Genomic DNA, 20,969 nt, shown 5'->3' with positions numbered 1-20,969 from the left:
TCTGCTTCCTGTAAAATCTCATCAGATAATCTGTTTTTCTTAACTATGTTACAGACTTGCCAAATTGGGCTGGAGGACATTTAATCCTCAAACTACATGTTAATGCAGTTAGTAAAAGATTTCACAATTTCAGCATTATTCTTGAAACATTATACTTTTCCCTCTTGATTTCTGAAATATATACAAGTGGCTGTTTATATGAACTTGGCCTTCTTTATTTTTGGTTAATCTATAATGTGGTCACTGAGTATGGGATGCACTTGTTTTTTTGTTTTTTTTTTTTTTTTTTTTTTGATAGTAGTTCTTACTGCTTCAACAAAAGCTGTGTTGCTGTTTTCTGTTAAGTGTGGTGTTGAATCACTGAAAATACTTAAAAAGGCATGAAATATATATGAGGTTTTGTCATCATGGAAGAAGAAACTTTCTGTTCTTCTAATCCCAACCTACCAAAAAATGTAGTGGTATCATCTTCTGTATGGGAGGAGGTAGTGGCAACAGTTTCAAGTACTTAAAGAATTTTAACTGAAAGAAGGAGCTGGGGGCTTTAAATGTTCACTGAAAGGTATTTAATCCATAACTGCTATTTTACTGGCAAATTACATGTGTACAGGTGTAAATGCTAATTATGTGAATGCTAACAGTATGTGTATGTGTTTGTACACTTACATGTACAGAAATACACATCACTACAGCTGTGCTTGTAAAAAAAGACCAAGTAACCAAACTTCCCCCCCAGGAAAAAAAAACCCTGAAACAACAAAAAACCCAAAAAGCAACAACCAAAAGCCAATTATTTGACAAAGTTGTTATTGTGGAAACAGTTATATGGTCATGATATACTAATGGAATAAATATTGGAAAATGTTATTGCTAGATAGCATATGCAGTGTAAAGTAGGGTATAAATTACCCATTTGTCATTTCTTTTTTTCCTATAAAATATTTCATATTACTTTCTCAGAAATTCATTCTCAAAGGTAGCTCTCTATAATTTTATTCTACGAGCTTTGTTTTTTTTATTAAACACTAAACTACCTAACTGAAAGTATGCAGTCTTACAGTTTAATATGCTGTATTTTGTTTTCTAATACCTCAGTGGTTTTATACTTGTTTCAAGTTACAGGCTTTCAGAAAATCAAATCAGCCATATGTATCTGATTTTTTTTTTTTGATTGTCTACGACTCGGCTAAGAGCAATGCAAGATTTTCTAAGAAATGCAGAAAAAATAACTGTATTACCAGTACCATAAACCAATATTCCTTTAAAAAAAAGACAGTGAAAAAAATGAAACCTAAATTTGCTAATTTTGGTGGGTCAGTGAAAGCTTTACTGGATTCAGTGTCCATTCTTGTATTTGTTTTGTCAGCATAGTGCTATTTTTATTCTGCTGTAGTATTTCAAGTTTGTTTGTGTATAAATGTTACAATTAATGCATTAGCTGATTTTCTTTGCAAAAAACATGCATGAAAATACATACTAGAATTTAATTGTATCTTTAAGAAATTTATTAATCCTTGGAGTAATGTTAATCTTGCTCACAAAGAGTGCTCACATTGAGCAAACACCATTGTGAGTGCCGTACACATTCATCATGTTTTGTTTTGAATGCCTTCGTTGTCTTGCAGTTCCTTTGTGTCTCTTCATTGCTCCCTTTCCATGGTTGGCATTCTAGCCTGTCTCTCTGTCAGATTAAGTTACCTCCTAAATGGTCTTGGAGTATGACTACTGCAATCTGAAGACATAGAAAGTTTCTTCTTAAGTGGCTAAACTGACTGCCAGCGTTGCTGCTTAAGATAAAATTACCAGATGTTCTCCATTGTGAGATCCAGTTTTCAATTGCTTCTTAACTATGACATATTTTAACCACTGAACCACACAGAGTCCTGGTCTTCAGATGTTTTTTATTTGGTGTGGAAAATCATATGACAGTTAAATGAGCAGGAAATGCTGCTCCCCATGTCTTCACATAGCAAACCAACCACCAGGACACTTTAAACCACATTTTTGGGATTCCTTAGTTTGCTTAATGTATCCATATGCAAGCTGGAAACTGATTTGACCATGGAGAAGCCTGAGTATAAGGTATAGTTTTCTCTCTTGATGAAAATCCACTTTCAGCTGGCAGTTATGTCTAACATTTAACTGGGTTATAAAATAAAACTGGGAAAAATATGGGTAAGGGTAAGCAAGGCTGCTCACAAACTGATTGAGAAGTCTGAAGTTTTTGTCCTGTTACAATAAAAATAAGGAAATTATATGTAGTCTCAAAATGGAGACCTTGTTTCTATATATGACATTACTATACTGAAGCTGCTTTCTGCAGGAGATTAAGAATTAAATTACCTCATCAAGAGTGGACAGGTATGGTTATAAGGACTCAGTTGTAGTAATTACAGTGGGGTTTTTTTAAAGGAAATAATAGAATTTGCATGATTTTTCTAAGCTGGGGATCAGAAGGTGAAACCAAATGCTGAATTTCCAGAAACATAGATACATTGCTAAGCTTTTGTTATGAATCATTAGTAAAGAAAGGGCTCCTTTTTTGTGTGTTTATAATATTTTTCTGAATTTAGCTGCTTATTTTATGTTAAAGTATGCTTAAAGTCAGTATGAAGGGTAAAGCATCTTTTGTTGTGTTGTAATGAGGAGCTACTGAGCTTTTCTTGAGTCTTTGCTTAAAATAATGTTTAGGCTGGGTATGAAAAGTACTCAAATACACATTGTACCTGAGAACATAAAAGCTTTTTAAAACTTTACTCGATTTCCTTACATTGAAATAGACTTGAAGAATAACTTGTTTTGTTTTTTTTTTCAGTGATAAGTAACTGACTCTGCAAAATCAATGTTTAGTAAGTCACTGGAACATTTGCTAATAAGATGGTAGAATAAATGAGTTTTTAATTGAGTTAAATAATTGTTTGATCAGATGCATGCATTTATGTTCTTTCTTGCTAGATTTGGATATTTCAATCAAATTGGATTTTTTCAAATTCATTTCCCTTAATGAAGTAAAGAATTTTTTTTTTGTAAGTTAAATTAGTTCTTGCCACATCTTATTTTCATATTTCAAAGGAAAGCATGAAAGTCACAATAGAAGTATGAAATTTAGTACTGCTTGTCTACCTGAAGTTCCTCAGATTTCAGCATGCATGGAAAGATCCTTAAACACTGCATTTCCCATACTGTAAAAACCAGACACACTTCTTTGTAGTCTCTTACTAATCAGCAGCTCTGGGTCTTTGGCAAGGTTCATTCTTACTTTTCTTTACTACTTTTGTTATAAAAAGTAGGGACTTTTTGTGGGGTGGGGACTTTGGTGTGGGGACTGGTGAGGACTATAAAAGCACCTGGTCTGCTTAGGAAATAGTGATTCTGTTTGTAGGGAATAGAAGATGTTTTTATCAGGGGTGTTTCTTATGCAGTGGACTTGTTAGGTAGGTCACCACATGGAATTTTTGTTGACTCTTGGGAGCGTCAGTTGCTGCAGAATAATCATTAATATCCCAGAAGGGATAGGTAGAAACATCAGGATTTGGAGCAGCTTTTTTTTCCCAATTCATTTTTTTTCTGCTTAAACACTTTGAGTAACAAAGATCCTCATGTGCAGTCTCCCAAGATACGCTGTCTCTTTTCTTTAAGGGTGTGTGTTTTGGACATCTTCTCAAAAAAAGGCAATAACTGTCTTACACACCAGCAAGATCCAGCAGTGTTTTGTACAGGCTGAAAACTTCAAACAGGAAAAGTTAGCAAACTAAGGGAATGTGAGGGTGATGATGCAGAGAAAGCAGGCAGAGGGAGAGCAACAAGGCTGTAACTGGTTGGAACTTCAGCACTTGAGCTCCACTAAACACTTGCATTTCTTGGTTTTTAGGATGCTCTTGTGTTTGTGTGTCACCGTCTTTAGTTCTGATTTTTAGTTGAGGAAGATTTGAGCACATGAAAATAAAACTCAGGAAAACTATTGTGAAATACCATTAGTGAAAATTTTTCATACGAAAATATACTGACTTTAGGAGATATTGTTGTGGAATGAGAGACTGACTTAATTTGATTGCTTTTTCTGTGTTGTTGTAGAAGCAGTTAATCTTAGCTTGAGCTACTTCTGCTTAATTTTTAACATAATCTCACTTTTCAACATGTGTGAGGCTAACCTTCAAAGCAGTGCAGCCTTAAATTGGTCAAATTGATTTCTGAATTCGCTAGGGGTGAGGTGAATCCTACAGTACTCATGCAAAGTGAGAAACACTGCAGGAAATCAAAGGGAAAAAATCTTAGCTTTGTCTCTGTACAAATGTTAGAACAAACAGTATTCCTGAACACAGGTGTGTTATTTATAGAGAAACACAATGCAATGATGAGTGTGTTTGGGTGACAATATGAGACAAAGAGCACGAGAAGCAGTGTTAGATGTTAAGAATGGTCTTCTGAATTTGTCAGTTGTCTTATTCTGGTAATTCTTTTTGATAGTCTAGCTGGCCTGACAGGTAAGAGAAGCAGTAGCTGCAGATACAACTGGATTCTGACAAAACTGTCTAACTTGAAAGCTTACTCTGTGTTCCTGAGTTGTGATCTTGCTGGTCACTGCTCTGTCTTTCCGACAAAAGAGTCTGAATTATGTTTTTTTTGAGTTCTGAGCATGGACTTTTAAGATGGTTGTCTGAGGAACTGAGTACTGCTAGTGATACATTGGTACAAAAGGTAGGGGATCATTTGTTAAAGGAATACTTGGCTTAATCTATGATAATTGATTACTGATGACTGATTAAGACTGCACCTCAGGTGGAGTCCTGCAGTGTTCTCTTTCATCTTGTATCTCTAACACATTGAAGAAAATTTAGTTGGTAGGATAGAAAGTATGCTCAGAAAGAAATGAGGTCATTATCAAATGCTTTTAAAGTCAGTTTTGAATTTTAATTCTGTCTTGAAATTACTATGCCTGAAGTCGACAACATGAAATTCATTACACAAATGTAGAGCAATATGCTGTTGTAGGGGGGCATAAAAGTTTCATATGAATATAAAACTAGGGGACAGGATCAAGGCTGAGGTAATGGAGAGGCATATTTGGGGACAATGAATGTTGAAACAAACATAAGAACTGAAATTTTGAGGGAGGGAAAGAAACAACCTGGGATGTGGTAATAAGAATGCTGTTTATAAGATAAAATTGTTCTGAGTAACTTAACATTGTTGAGATTTCAGTAGGAGTACTGCCTTGTCTAGGCATCCTGCAAATTTTAGATAGGATCAAATTCTAGCGCCCAAGAGAGGCAATGAGAACAGGCAGCTGTTTGGAAGGAGTAGCTATACAAAAAGACTCCAAGTGTTAATTCATACAATTTGGAAAAAAAAGGCGGGGTTGAGCTGCCTTGGAACAATTATGAAGGCTCTTTAAAAGGAACATATCCTGAGAATAACTGGTAAAGGAACTGGTTTAATATTTAACAGATTGTGTTGCAGTTTTAAGTCTGTGATTTCTCAACTAGAAATTCTAAATAATGTTCAGACAACATCAATAAAGCTGCAAACTTCAGGCTGATACAGATTCCTCCATTTTTTTCTTTGTATTCTGTATAGTCCTATTTTTTTTTAAATCTGAAGTATATTATTATTTGATCATTCTTTTACTCATTATCCAAATTAAATGAAACATTAGAGACTGCTGTTTTTCTTGAGAGATTGAGAATATAGCAATAGTCAGCTTGTGTGTTGGTTAAAATACTGATTTCAAATCAGCTTTGCAATATTATTTTAGCTTTGTTAGTGGAATGGCATAGATATCTAAAGTTTTAGTGTGCAGAAGTGTAGTTGTGGAGAAAAGCAAGTAAAATGCTGTTCATGTAAAACAGTGGTACAATTTTGGTATTAAACACAAAATGTGTGACATGTAAGATTTTAATAATATTTCACAGCTGAACTTTATTACTTTTAGCTAGTTCATTGCTTTATGAAGCTTAGTAAATGTTTCTTTAATTTCTTATGATTCTGTTCCTGTATGTGTTCAAAAGTTCCTTTTGTCTTAACTACATACCCCCTCACCTCCCCGTAGTTGATTCAGACTTCATAATACGTCTTTGTTTTCTGAGCTTGCAATACTAAATAACTTTGGGAGTGTATATTCCCAGAATAGTTTAGCTGCTGTGAAACACTGTTAATTTTCTTAAAGAACTTTAATTTGCTTGTGTTCATAATTTCTGCTTACTCCTAAATCATTTCTGGTCTTTTCAGTTTCATAAGGATTTCAAATACATTGAGTTTTAGTACTCAAGCCCAGTTTTAATTAGCTGAGGAAATGAAAGCCGACAACTTTTTCACAATTCCATTGAATAACTTTGTTTACCAGGATCTAAAATATCCAGAGCAGAATGTTATAGCAGAGTTTCTGTTCTTTTAATTTCTTCTTAGAATTTAATGTTCAGTCTGAAATTTCTTAGTTTATCTCTCCTTTGAGCTGGTGCTTCATCTTTGCACTGCAGTTGTCACAGAGTACTGCTCTGTGTTCTCAATGCTGCCATCACTTAGTGCTTTTTTTATGTCATAATTTTCAGAATGTGTGGTTGAAAATAATGAAAGGGAAAAAGCTCTTGAAAATAACTAGGAAATAATACTATGTATGGCTAAATGGTGGTATTACTGTATTGTGTAGGTGGGGGGCTGTCTGCTGAAGTCTGCCAATTAAACATGTAATGCTTGCTTTATTTGCATATACAACTAAATAAATGATACGGCTTACAAAAAGTGATGTGCTTTTGTTGTGTCTGTATAGACACATAAATTTTTATATATACAAATATTTTATATATGTGAGTGTGTATGTATGACAATAACATATTTTTAAGAAATGTTGCCCATGAATCCTAAAATAAACATGTAGGAGGCCTCATTTATTTTTTTCTGAAGGAAATGCTATGGCATGGGTAGATAAAGAAGAGCTGTTTTTGATGTCCTTCCCAGACTGGGCACCCAGCCCCTGTGTGTCTCCTTGCCATGGTGCACCTTGTTGCCCTACAGATGAGCATGGCTGGACACGTTAGTGGTGAGGGAGAGCAGCTCGGAGTTTCTGTAAGAGCTTGTACAGCTTAATGAGGAGGGAATTAGGAACTTCTGCTGATGTAGACTACCTGATATTACAGCTAAAAGACCCAGTTCCACCTGAGACTTGTATCCCCAAAGTTGGGGTCACGTGGGGACTTAATGTATGAAAACAGTACCTAACTAATTTTTCAACCTCAGACATTTAGTGTGATGTCCTAAGCCATTAAACACTTGATATTTTTAGACACAGAAATACATCTTGTTGAATTTTAAACTGATTTTATTTACTTGATTTTTTTAGAAATTATTTCTTTTTTTTCTTTCAGTTTAACTTTGTTGGAAGAATCCTTGGGCCCAGAGGACTAACAGCTAAACAGCTTGAGGCAGAAACAGGATGCAAGATAATGGTCCGAGGGAAGGGCTCAATGAGGGACAAAAAGAAGGTAAGGTCTTGAAGGGCAGTGTAGTTTCAGATGCATAATTTTGTTTTCTAATGGAGGATAAACTCATGTCTCTCATTCTTGTTGTGTTCTTACTATTATGCTTTATCTAGTATCTTACACAGACTTAGTAAATTACACAGGCTGTCCTGAAGAAGTAAAATGTACGTGCTCCATAATTCTGCAATTGGGAGTCTTAACTAGCAATTATAAAGTATTAAGTAATAAATAACTTAGAATTGTGTCACATTTCTTAAGGTAGAGGTAAAAATTGAAGTTAAATGTGTTTTTCTAGGAAAGGACTCTTAACCTCAAAGGTCTTGTTAATAATTTTCTTGCATTGAATTACGAAAGTAATGATTTCTGCATGGAGTGTGGATTGGGAAAAAAAAAAAGTTAAATGTATTTCTGGAAGTCACTTCTGTCTGAGTGAACCAAAAAGCACTGTGTTTCTGGTTTTGTTTTGTGTTCAGGTGGAGTTGCAAAGTAATTGGGGCTGTACTTGCCTTGTCCTGGAATATGCATGCTCTGCCCATATGAATGGGCAAACTGCACGATAGAGCCTTCCTGAATGTCAGGTTGCTCTCGTGGTAACTCTGTTTTTCTAGGTTTATTTTCTAGCTATTTCCCTCTACCTCAGGCTACTGCTGCTGAGGTTACACCAACATCTCCACTGTAGTTTTGAATATTTCCTCTTTGCTCCCAGAAATACAATTTCTTTTGATTCTTTTTTAGGAGAAACCCCCCCATCTTTTCCTTACATGATCAGCCACATAATACATTCTATTGATACATATGTAGTACATAACAATTACAACAGAAAGTTAATGTCTACCCAGTTAAACATATTTAAACATCTTTTCCTTCCCAAAGCTTATAAATGTGTTACCTGCAAATTTCATTTAATGTCTCTTGTTTTCATAATATGCTGGAACACTGTCACTGTCCTTTGTCTTATTCTGTCATTGTTGTAGGTTTTGGAGTTTGTGAAATATTGGTTAGAGAATCATAGAGTGGTGGAGGTTCACTCCTCAGGCAGAGTCACCATGTCCAAGTTTCATAGGACCATGTCCAGGTGGCTGCTAGGTGTAGTGTCCTCCTACCACTGTGCTTCAAAACCTGTCCTGTCCTGTGGGAAGTCATCTCTCTAGACAGCTTTGACAGGTTTAATCTCTGGGGAAGTATTTTTGAACTGATTTCCCCTATTCCCCATGTTTTTGTTTAAAAAAATTGTATTTTTTGACAATTTGCAGAAGATTAGACAGTGGGAGTTACCGGAGTTTTGTATTTAAGAAAGATTAGAAGAACTGAGGCCACTTGAGTGAGTCACCTGTTTTTTTAAGTTTAGTAAAAAAAGAAAACTAACTTCAGCAAAGACAAGTATGGCAGATCAGATAATATCTCATGCACATTAAAAACTAGAAATTGATCCAGTCTTGAATGCTCATTACAACTTCGAAGTTGGGTTCTTTCATAATTTTTAAATATAACGTACTTGACCATTGATAATTTAATGAGATAATACTGCAGTTAGTGTGAAATGTGTTTGAATGTTAACATATTATAAGGTATTTGTATACCAAACAGTATGATATAAGTTGTAAACCAGCGTTGAGTGCCAAATAATTTTCTTCAGAAAACTGATTTTCATGCCATCCATTCTTAATATTTTCAGCTAATTTTCTTTCCTGAGATGATTTGTATTGGTCATTAGTTTACATTTTTCAGGGCAGACTTTTTGGTGCTATTCCACTGTTGAATGAAGTAGGAAGAATTTCATAATCCTTGGTTATGATGCGCACCAATAAGATGTTTCTTGTAAAAATAATAATTTGGAAGCTGATTTAAGACATATGACAATCACAGACAATAGAAAGATTGAGTGACATCTGTCAGTCTGGGGCACAAGTACACTTCTTGCTGTTGACTGTTGCCTTTTCCCCTGATGAATTATGCTTACAGATGAACTCCCTAGTCTTTCAGTGCATTTAATGATAACCCCTTTTTTCATTTTCTCAAATGGTTTCTCTCTTTCCAGGCTGTACCTCAAAATTCTAATGAACATCGAAGTATAAAATGCAGAAGTAATACTATTTTTTTCATGGCATGTTAGGATACACTAATTCATTTTTAAAACCCTTTCCTTTCTCTAGTCAGTGTTGTTTAAAAAAATCACTATTTGAAATTTTTTTCACTGAATAGTTTTGAAATTTGGAAGAGATAAGAGATGCAGGTTAATATTTTAGGTGTATTTTGTGAGTATAATTTATACCTGGAAAACCGATTTCCCAGTGCTAATTATGAAAGAAAGTTTATTGGTTGTGGGAAGGAATAATTGCTAACGCAGTGTCAATCTTACATGACAGCTCCATGGTACTAAATAGTTGAATAAACTGTCCATGTACTTTTGCTGCCTTGCTAGTGGTTGCAGAAACCAAGAGAAAATACAAAGACTGACATGCTGGAAATATCCAGATATGCTCTGCAGAGAATTTTGCTTTGCTCTGTGATCCTATGAAAGAAGTAATGAGTTAGGAATCCTTGTCACGTGGCCAAAACACTTGAACTGGCATCACATCTTAAAACTTGCTGACAGATTCCCCCCAGAAAGCAGAGGAAATCCTCAAATCGTTTGTATTTGAGGCTCAGCTGGTAATCAGAATATCTCTCTAGGCAGCTTTCAACAAATTTAAAATCAAAACCTTAATTACTGAGAATACTGTGATTAGAGCCTAGGGGTACTTGAAGGAGATTATTGGGAAGGGGAAAGGGGTTGCAAGCATTCATCAGAAGCTAATGAATGTGTAACTTTATTATGACCAAGGTATTTTTTTTGCTCAGTGTGAATGCACCTTTCATTAGGTGGAGAAGAAAACTAGTAACTTGCACACTACTTAAAGAAAGTGTATAGCAAAGACTGTGCAATGATGGATAACCAAAACAATTCTTTGTCATCTCCCTTGTCTTACACAAATTCTGTAAAATAGGCATTGACGTGCCCATGGGGAGTCAGCTCTGTGCTCTTTAACACACTGCCAGTGTCTCACTTCAGAGCGGCATATGAAGCCCAACAGCATCAGGCTGCTGACTTGTGGCAGCCTTGGTCAACTCCATTGGTTTTTTTCCATTTCTTTCTACTTTTAGACAAGAATCTCCCCTAGAACAGTGTGTGATGAGACAGCATAATTCATTTTTACTTCACGAGGAAGCTGTGAATTCATTATGACATACAGAATACGAATTCATTATGATATACAGAATTTTTTTTTCTTACAGCTGCTAGTTTCAAATAGAAGGGCAAGCAGCTATGCAGTTCTAAATTTTAAGAATTGTGCCTTCATTCTCTGTAGCAGCTTTAAGTCTGTTGCACTTCACTCTGTATTAGATGATTTGAACTGATTCATGATTTTTGACCTACTTGTTCCAGCTTACTTGTTCCTACAATCCTGTTCACCTTGCAAGCAGAAACATGAGGTTTCATGAAAGACATGCTCTCAGTTAGTACTGGTCTTGACCTTTGACTTGTGTAAGGTTGTTATAGTAAAGAGATAATTCCATTTCTATAAACTCTAAATTTTTCTGTTTTGATAGTATTACTAAAAAGGAATTAGAAAAACCCTGTCCTTGGTACCTGCACAAAGTTTGAGGAAAATATCAGAGGGGAAAAATTTATCTGTCTTGAGATCAGGATATTTTATTAAATTTACATGCTGTATAGTGTTACATTTTTGTAATTTTTTTTACCTTTTAGGCTTTGAAATATTGTCTGATAAACTTTGTTTTCCAATGGAAAGGCTTACATTCTGTTGGCTAATAAAGTGATGTTAGTGACATCGGGTAATACATTGTTCTGTCTTGTTGAGCAAGCCCTCTTATTGCCACCTTAATTATAAGTTGCTTAGCTTTTATATTCGGTGTTAAGAACTATGTGTGAACAAATCACAGAGTTCTGGTGCTGACATGCATGTTGAAATGGAAGATATTGAGCATGTGCAGGGAAATGAAGTTGTTCTGCGTTTCAAAATGGAAGGCTGACCAACCATCATTGTTCTCGTGTTCCAGGAGTAAATTTCTAGCTGAGGCCTGTTGCCTCCAGCACGTGCCTCTACACGAAAGCATGCCAGAGCTGTTTGACAGTCACAAGTGTCTGTGTTGGCAAATAGTGGTTTGGAATGGCAGTTCTGAAAAATCTCGTAGCTAGTTGCAAAGGTGGGGTTTTGACTCTTTGTCAGTACCTTTAGGAATATTAGGGAAAAATACTTTAAATGGCTGGGGACAGAGACATGTGAAAGAGAAAGCAATTTCATGTTCATAATACATTACTAGAATGACTGTCCCTCTATTAAAAAAAAAAATCCCTTTTTGACAATGCTGGTGGAGTTTCTGGAGGTAGGTCAGGCTTTGACATTTATAACTGTAACTAACAGAATCCCTTATCAACGTCCATCCTTAAGGATGCTGTTTATTAAAATTCCTCTAGTTACTGGAAACTGACTGAGACAGTGTGGAGCAGCAGCTGTGCATGTTTGAGACATTGGGTTCTGCTTTGTTAATTTCTGTTGCAAATCAAAGCTGCAAGTGTTTGACTTACATTCATTTGAATTGCCATCAACTTCCATGATTATCCATTAAAAGCCATTGTAAGAGCAGGCTCCTTAGCTGAGACTGAGACATGGCTTATACAGCATGTGTGCTGAATCTACTGCATTCAGGTAATGAATTTGGAATAGAAAATTACTGAAGGCATTCAGAATGAAGTGTTTAAGATACTGCCCTGGGAACTCAGGATTTCATAAACTTCAAGGTCTTCTAGAGTGGCATTTCCTCTGAATACAGTTTTTCATAAGCATGTATGTGTTGATTAAGTTTGATTTCTCAAACTGATCAGGCTTGGGAGACTTTTTTAATGCTTAATTTTTGGCTACTACAATAACTGGCCTTTCATTTTTAAACCAACTCTAAACAAAAAAGTATTAATGTAAACTTACATATTCACTGTGTCACAACTGCTGTTTTAATAAAGATTTTTAAGAATACACTTAGTGGTTGCTACTGCTTTGCCTTCCTAGAGGTTCATTGGAAAACATAAGGTGTGCTGAAAATATTTTTGGTTGCTTGTAAGGTAATTTTTTTTTTCAGTAGTGAGTACCTAAGAAAATGAGCTGTTCCAATTTCAAAATCTTCATTTCATTTGTAACTGGCTATTTTGAATACAAGAGGAATTGTAACACTGGATTTTTTTAATTATTATTTTTATTAAAGAATGGTTGAAGCATGGCCTTTTTCGCTTTTCACAGACAAAACAGAGGTGTCTAGAGTTATATCTCCCTGATAATATTTGAGCCAGTGACCCTGTTTACACTATTAGCTAATAGCATAGACAAAAAAGAAAACCATCACAGAAAAAAAAAGTCCTTTTACCAAATTACTGATTTAATTTTGTAACTAAATGCTAAAGATTAGTAAATTTATAATTCTTTTCAATAGATTTTTTACTAGACAGTGGTGAAGGTAATAGATGTTATTTCTCACTGACAGCAGACTCCTTTTAAGCCTGTTCCTGGGTGTTTTGTACTCCAGAGTTTCGAGACTATTATCTTTGGAAACTTACCCTCATACATCTTTTCTTTGAGTAAAGAATGTTCAGTTCACAATGGCAGTAGTGAAGAATGCAGGTGCAACTAGCATAGTTATGTATGGGAATGCATATTTTACAAGAGAACATTTTCCTGAAGTTTTATATAAGATTTGACAAACGCTTCTTATTTGAAGTAATTTATTTCAAGAGTATTTTCATAGCAGCCAGGGGAATGCTCTTACTTTCAAGAGCAGAATGGTTTTATTTTTAAGGGGAAAAAAATTAGGTGCCTGAGGACCTTAAAAATTATTACAAGGCAATATTAGTCTTTCATAAAAAATTACTGATACATATCTGATGCAATGCATCTTTTAAATGGTTTATTTCATACATACTTTTGCCCTTCATTGGCTACATACCAAATATATCCAATGTATATTGGATATATTTCTACATGAGCTCAATACAAAGTTGCAGCTTCCGAGCTGATTTTAGTACTGCTAAGACATGGGCTTTCCTATGTAATTTGAAAAGTAGCTGAAGCCTTTGGGCTGTGATTAACTTTGCTATCAAAAATTCATTATATGTCATTTTGTTCTGAGAGCAGTTAAATTGGTTATTGAGCTAATTAAATATGGAAATAACTGACTTTAACAAAATACTTCTTTTTAATGCCATTAAGTACACTGGAAACTGTGAACTGTAGAAGAGTAATCAAAGCCCTGCTAGTTGAAATCAGCTTGTATTATGCTTTCCTTCTATTTGTTTTTCTGTCAGTTCCCTGTGAGGAAAAACCCTTATGAGCAAGCAGTGAGAGAATCTAGATTTATTTTGAAATTAGAGAAAATAGCACGAAGTGTAGTGGAAAAAAGTATATCAAGGGAACCCTGAATCATTGCCTGAACATCTTGCATAAACAAGTCTGGTTTATAAATTAAAATGCTATGTCTATTGAACAGGAATTGACTCATCCTGTAGGATGGCAGAAGTTCTCTTTCTGCAGAATTACTTCTAAGCTTTTGTGAGCTTTTGCCAGCGGTTTATATCTGGCATTTGAATAGAAGTTTTGAAAGGCTTGGGAGACTGCATACAGAATTGTTTTGAGATGCTGACCGAATTGTCTGCAAACATCTATCTGCATTTTACTTTGTCTAGCAAAGTAGTGAAGCAAGGTTTACGTATTGAAACTCTACTGTAACCTGAATGTTTTTTCATGGTAACATTTCTAACTTTCTTAAGAATTAATGCTGTGATAATCTTGCTTACCAGAAATAATTTGTATTCAAGATTGCATTTTCAGTGTGTTTGTTCAGTATTATGCAATGTGCTTGCAATTCTGCGTGGGAAAGGCCATACTTAGTTTGAGGCTTGTGGGAATTTTCTTGTGCCTGCATGAAGATAGAACCTACTTAAATGTGGGAATGGAGTTAGAGCTTGTTGTTTCAGGGGGGAAAGCAGCATGCCTGTGTGATTCCTGAGTAGTGTCACTTCCTGGCAATTATTGGTTCTCCTAATTTTTTAGGTGGCTTCTGGCACGCAGAATACAGGCAGGTGGTTGTTTACCATAGTGGATATGGCTCCTCAGGGTCCTGTTAGCAATTTTTCTGAGAGTGATAGGAAGGCTCCTTAACATGGAGTAAAAGAGTAAGCACAAAATAAGAACCACTATTGCTGAAACCAAATACTTAAACTACTAACTGAATATTTAGAAGATAAAGGTATTTGACTTTGTGCTATTTTGTTGTCCAAATAGAGACAAGTAATCTGTTTCATTGCAGCAATGTACTGGATTGCTTGTCAACTGTATGGTAACAATCACCAAGTGTAACTCCTAAAATGAGTGATCAGTTTGCCATTTAAACTTGTTTATAGATGGTTACTTTCCTTAGGTTTTCTGGCTTAGTATTAGCTTTTGTCATGCCTAGACTCAAATTGAAATGGATATTGTTAATCACAGGCTACACTTCTGTCTGTGTATGGCCTACGATGCCATACGTTAAGCACATGAATGAAATTTAGGTAGCTGTGTGGCTGTTAATAAGGATGTGGCAGTATTCTCACTTTTTTTTCCTGAGAGTCAGGGTGATAATGTAAATTCACCAGTTTGCTTGCCTTGAAGTTACTGGAACATGCATGCTGAATGTAGTAGCTTTTGAAGAGGTGTGGAGAGTAGATAGCAAAGTTGCTCTCATACTTGGCTAGAGGTTTCTGTAGGTAAGTTGTAGGTGTGACATGAGGATTGAGTAGAAATAAAAGGTTAAGGTTAATTAGTATCTCAGCTAGAATTCCTGAAACCTTTTTGATTACTGACATAACTAAAAACAGGCAATGTAGTTATGAGCCACACTACCATTTCTTTTATGTATCATTTTAGAAGTGTGCTAAAGGTACTTTTGCATGCATTGAAGGGATTTTTCTTCAAGAGCAAAGAACAGCCTATTAATTGAGTGCCTTTATCTGGCATGTGGGCAGTGAGTGCATATAACTTAAATGTTAGGATGTAAATATTTATGTAAATTATTATACCTTTTTTTTTCTGTCTGCTAAATCTGATGTAGGTGCTACTTTCTTCATAATCTTTCTGTAGTGTTCTGTGATCAGGTGCTGTGGCACTAGGTTGATATGACTGTTTCCAGGGAGGTCAGCATTTCATGGAACTGGATGTTCTGCTATGAGGTTATTTAACTATCTGAAGGGTTTCTTTGAAATTTTTTTCTTCGATATTGATTTGATATTGGTATTGTGGTGATTTCTTTGTTAGATTTTTTTTTTAACACTGTGATAGTGAAGCAGTGAGAGCCCTGGGTCCATTCTGTGGTAAAGTTCCTGTGAACTTTAGCAACTGCATGTTTCTCTTGAATAAGAAAGAAACAGTTTTCTGAAAGATGGGACCCATAACAGAATTAATAACATCTCTGCCACTGCTTTGGAGTATTTTTATAAATGTATGTCTGGACTGTTCAGTCCTGAGCCACACAGAAACAATTAATGCTTCTGCGGCAGTCAGAGTGATAAAGAATTGAAAACCACATTTAGCTGACTGAATGCACCTGAAGTACCTGACTGTTTTAATTGATCCACGTGATGGAATTATTTCAGAGCCACTTAAGGTTCTGAGCTACTCATTTCAAATGTTCCCATATTTAAAACCATATGTATTCAAGGGAATTCAATTTTTAGGCTATTGGGGGTCCTGGCAGATATTTTAATTGGCTTGTTGAGCTTGTGAAATATACTATTGCTGATACATAGTTTCAAGAACTAAAAGCTAGTAGTTGACAAATTTTAGGTTTAATAATAAATTTTATAGAGAGAAATAGAGGTTTTTCCATGCTGATAAAGTATGTTGTAGTCATTTTCCATCTTTGGAGTGATCCATAAATGACCAAGCAGTCTTTGAGGTGGCTGTGAGATACTCCTGTGTTTCAAGTTGACAGTGCTGGAATTGAATGTTCACTTAAATTTTGACTGACAAAAAGACCTAGAACTTAAATCTGTTAGCTCACATTTACTCACAGTAGCATGAATCAGAAAAAGTCTTAAGATAAGCTGTATTGCAAACCAAAATAAGTGATAAATTAAATTGAAAGTTACATGGTTTGAAATACTGAAGCTGCTCTGGAAATTAGTATGCAGTGAGGACATAAGGGTACTGCAAATAACAAAATTGGTTTTTGCAGCCTGACTAGTGGAATTTTTCAGTACCCAGCCTTTTAAAAAAGTCCAATTTGGCTTGAAATGTACCTTTTTGGAATAGTTCATTTGGTAGTAAAATTAACCCTCCTTAAAAAAAAAAAACCCAAAACCAAAAAAAAAAAAACACAATTCTCTATTTCTAAGAAAAATCAGATCTACTCCTGAAGAAACATTTTGAAGAGGAAAACACATTTACTATTGATTATGTGTTTCGATTCTCTTAAGGAAGTCTGATTTGGTTATTGCAGGCTTCAGACCTCTTACTTGCAGTCAAATGTATGGTTCATGACTTATAGTAAAAGAATCTACCAGGTAGAATAAGGTGTAATGATTTTAGCTAAGTCACACTTGGCATGTTACTTGTGTTCCTGTTAAACTCACTTGCAACTGGCTGTTTCTGTAAGTTGGAGTATTAAGTATCGTAAATTTGATTGGACAATGCTGTATCACCAATCTTGCCAGAAGCAGAAATTGGCAGGAGTGTGGCATTTTGAGCATGCTTTTTGGATCCTGTTTTTTTCACAGTAGTAGATGCAGGATTCTCCCCGCATCTTCTTGGAGGACCATGTAATAAATGAGGGAGTGTTTGCAGGGGCACCAGTGGGAGGGAATTATTCAGGTTTCCCTGTCAGCTGTATCATTTTTTATGTTAGGCTGTAGTGGGTAGGAGTTCAAATACACAGGTTGTGTTTGCTGCTCAAACAGTTGTTTATAGTGACCCTTAGGGAAGAAGCAGCAGAAGGAATATAAACACTGCATGGGCAACAGCAGCAAGCTGACAGGCAATGAGTTTTACCTTACTGGCTGGTTAAATAAGGCTCCTGTTTTGCAAGGGGAGGGAAAGAGAAAAACAGGTTGAGTATTTAAGGAGTAGGGGGGGAAGGAAACTGGAAGACCCTCAAAAGGTCAAATAATTTGTCACATACATATTCATCTGTTAGCTCATAAATGTTAGTTCTTGGAAAAAGCCTTTCCAGCTTTTTCTTGGATCTGACTTTGCAGAACGTTTTGGGGCCTGCAGCTGGGCTGCAGAGCTAAACTCATCTTTTTCACGTTTTAGAACAGACCTCTGAATCAGGCATGTCTTGTAATTTGTGCTGCTTTCCTGGCCTTGAAAAAGGATCTGTGCTCCTGTGAGAGACATGTTGAAGGGTGGCTGGTGATCATGGAATCAGCTAGGAAAACATTTGATTACTTCAGTTACTTGGCTTGAAAGCTCAGCCTGAGGAAAGAACTTCTTCAGCTCCCCCTGTTAGTGTACATTTCTGCACAGCTGAGTCACTGAACACATGGGCTTGCTTTTAGGGATCTTCTCCCCCTCCTGTTAGCTTGGAGTGATTTTGTGATCTTTTAGAGAAACAACTGACGAACCCTTGCCCCCATCCCATTTTATTCTTTTAAGAGTTTTGCAAGAACAATTTTTCAGACTGTCAGTGGTTGTCTGTAGCTGTGGGTAAGACTATTTTATAGACCAATCCATATGGTTTTGCAGTAGTTGCTTTTTCCTGGTCTCTTCAGAGCTGCTGCCAAGCATCCTTTCCCACCATTTTAACCAGTGATCAGTGGATCTCAAGCTGTGGAGTGCTTCCAAGTGAAGTATGTCACAAAGAACCAAGACCTTCTATGTGGTCTAGATGCGTGGGAAATTCCAAGTCTGTATTTGTAATAGAAAGTATCTGTGGTCCTTCAGAGGAGAAAAAGGACAGGTGTCAGAATGGCTCTTCCTGCCAAAACTATACTAACCACATCATTTCATAGTGAATTCCTTTATATGAGCCTATTTGTAAGATACAGTGAAAAATTGATAATTCAGAATTGATTTTCTGTATATTGATATTTACAATTCTGTGATTTTAGCTGTGGCATTTGCTACTAACATGCTTGTCATTAAATAGATAAACAAATGAGTTTTGGTTAATTTGGTGATGCAGTGAGTTTCAATATTGGTAACAACAATGGTGGGAAAAATGCCCAAAGATGATCCTTAGTTTCAACTTAGTTAACCACTATCATGAATATATTAAAGTAATTGTAAGATCGATTTCGCTCCCTCATGAGCGGTGTTCTGAGTAATGTGCACTCCCATTGCTTCTAAAACACTGATAAATGCAATCTGTTGGAATGTTTTTAAGACAATAGCTATTTAATGAATAGCTTGTGTGTACAGGAGAAAAGAATAAGCTTGATTGCTTACAATCTGACATTTGAAAAAGCATTTTTTTAGATCTCTTGTATTTGCATATCTAATTGCTATGTAATCAAAACTAAGTGAACTGTAGCTGCTTGAAACTAAAAAATGAAAGGCAATCATCTTTAAAGGGGGAGATATCCCACTCATACGCAAGCCTGTCTGAATATTAGAATTATATTCTTCTTGTGTTTAATTATAGGTGTCTGACTGAGCAGTAAATTTATGCCTGTGTATTAAAGGAGTGAATGTGACCCTGAAACACCAGCTTTCCTTTGTTGAAGCAAAGCCTTCGCATTGAGAGAACTTAACAGTGTTGTGTATTTTGGTGATAAGGGATTGTGCCAGAGTAGCTGTTAATTACCTGCTTTGTTTGATATGGAAAGTAGTGGTTCCACACTTTTCTTCCCACCAGTGACAGTACTCAATTAAAACTTGTATTAAACAGTGATAATGCCCTCGTTTATCTGGTGGAGAAGGGGCGAGGTGAAGAAAACTAACAGGATATTTTCATCTCTTTGGAGACGACTTTGGTTTTTCATGAACCTAGTGACAGTAAAGACAAAGGAGTTTTGTCTTTTTTGGTGTAGTAGTGTATGGTGAGCTTTGGTTATTTTATTTATTTTTTAAATCTTTGTGCCTCCTGAATCCTGCTGTTTAACAACAGTGGCTATAGTAGAAGTGGAAAAAAAGAAACTTCAACTGCAGTGTCAGAGTTGCAAATTTGGAAGATGCTTGCTCTATCTTATTCCTTCTTGTTCCTCTGTGTGAAGCATCTGTTGCCATTGGTCATTATTTCAATGGTTTTTGAAAATCTATTGTATCATGACATGGCATCTTACATATCTTGCATGGCAGATTTTTTTTTTTTTTAATTCAAGTGTTTCAGTTTTTCTATTCCAAGTGTGTGAAGCATGTTTTCCTAATGCAGTCTGAGATGGACTTCCCTAAGTAGCAGCTATTTTTGGAATATCTGAACAGAAATAACAAGGAGGAGTAAAGCAGAGAAATTGACATAGAAGATTTGGTATCTTTGTTTATTTCACATACCAATGCTGAAGAATATTCTAACAGTGAAAATAAAGAAAATATATCAATAGGCAGTAAGAAAGGATATAAAATTGTTATAGTAACCCTTAAGTACTTTTTATTTCATTTATCCAAAGAAATTAAGGAATGGGTTGGTTGCTTTCCTTATAAAATTTGGAAGGTCTTTGTTCAGCAAGCTTGAACAGCTTTATTCTGGAGTGAAAGCTGAATGTTTGATGCTAGACTAATTTGGCCAAAAATGTGAAACAGTAAGTGAAAAGGAGTAATTACTGTAGCAGCTTTAGAGCGTGTACACGAAATTCTTTTGAGGAGCTCAGTGGCTATGGCAGTGCATGGTAATTTAAGTAGAACTTCAGAGCTTCAACTGTTAGGTGAATAGAGGTCACATGCAGAGTAAGAGTGGTTGCCTGCAGTAATTAGGCACAATTAATAAAAGTTTGCTCAGACGGCATATTGCACATACTGAATGGTTAGCAGTAATGACTGGTCTTAGAGATAACCATACACAAACAAACACAAAAATCATTACAGATAAAACAGTTTCTTAAAAGAATTTGTAAGGTGTGGAAACTCGAAAGATTTTCTTGTTTTGTTGAAAACCTAAACATAGTGTAAAGAGCAGAAAGCTAGATTTTATTTTGTAGTGGAACACTGTAATATCAAAGGATGCAGGCAAAGTGCTGTGGAAGATCAAGCTTAGGAAAAAAAAGTTGTAATTGTATGAATTGATTATGGTTTACAGAAAGAACACTGGAAAGCCCATCTTAGATCATAACTGGCATGTTTTTTAAGTAGTCTGCTTTTCTTTTAAAGTAAATGTTCTTCTGGGCATATTAACTGATAAATTTAATTAAATTGTTGAATTCAATAATAAGTTGCTACATAATTATTGGTTATGTTTTCAGTAGGTAATTCATAAAGTCAATAAATGTAGATTAGTTCCTACCACCACACAATTGCCCTTTCATGCCAAGTAAACAGT

At 35.6% G+C, this 20,969-nt stretch overlaps 1 protein-coding gene across 9 annotated transcripts in view; it reads left to right on the top strand.

Moving 5' to 3' along the window:
- The window catches only part of QKI (QKI, KH domain containing RNA binding), a 149,431-nt gene that overhangs the window by 55,466 nt on the left and 72,996 nt on the right, over window positions 1-20,969 (top strand). For all 9 annotated transcript variants that reach the window (XM_053937005.1, XM_053937006.1, XM_053937004.1 and 6 more), the window contains exon 3: window positions 7,362-7,478. In XM_053937005.1, the coding sequence (XP_053792980.1) occupies window positions 7,362-7,478 (117 nt within the window). The remainder of the gene's footprint in view (window positions 1-7,361; window positions 7,479-20,969) is intronic.

Source organism: Vidua chalybeata, chromosome 3 (genome assembly GCF_026979565.1).
Source record: "Vidua chalybeata isolate OUT-0048 chromosome 3, bVidCha1 merged haplotype, whole genome shotgun sequence".
Taxonomy (NCBI): domain Eukaryota; kingdom Metazoa; phylum Chordata; class Aves; order Passeriformes; family Viduidae; genus Vidua; species Vidua chalybeata.
Note: the sequence above shows the minus strand (reverse complement) of the source record. Positions and strands in the feature narration are given on the sequence as shown.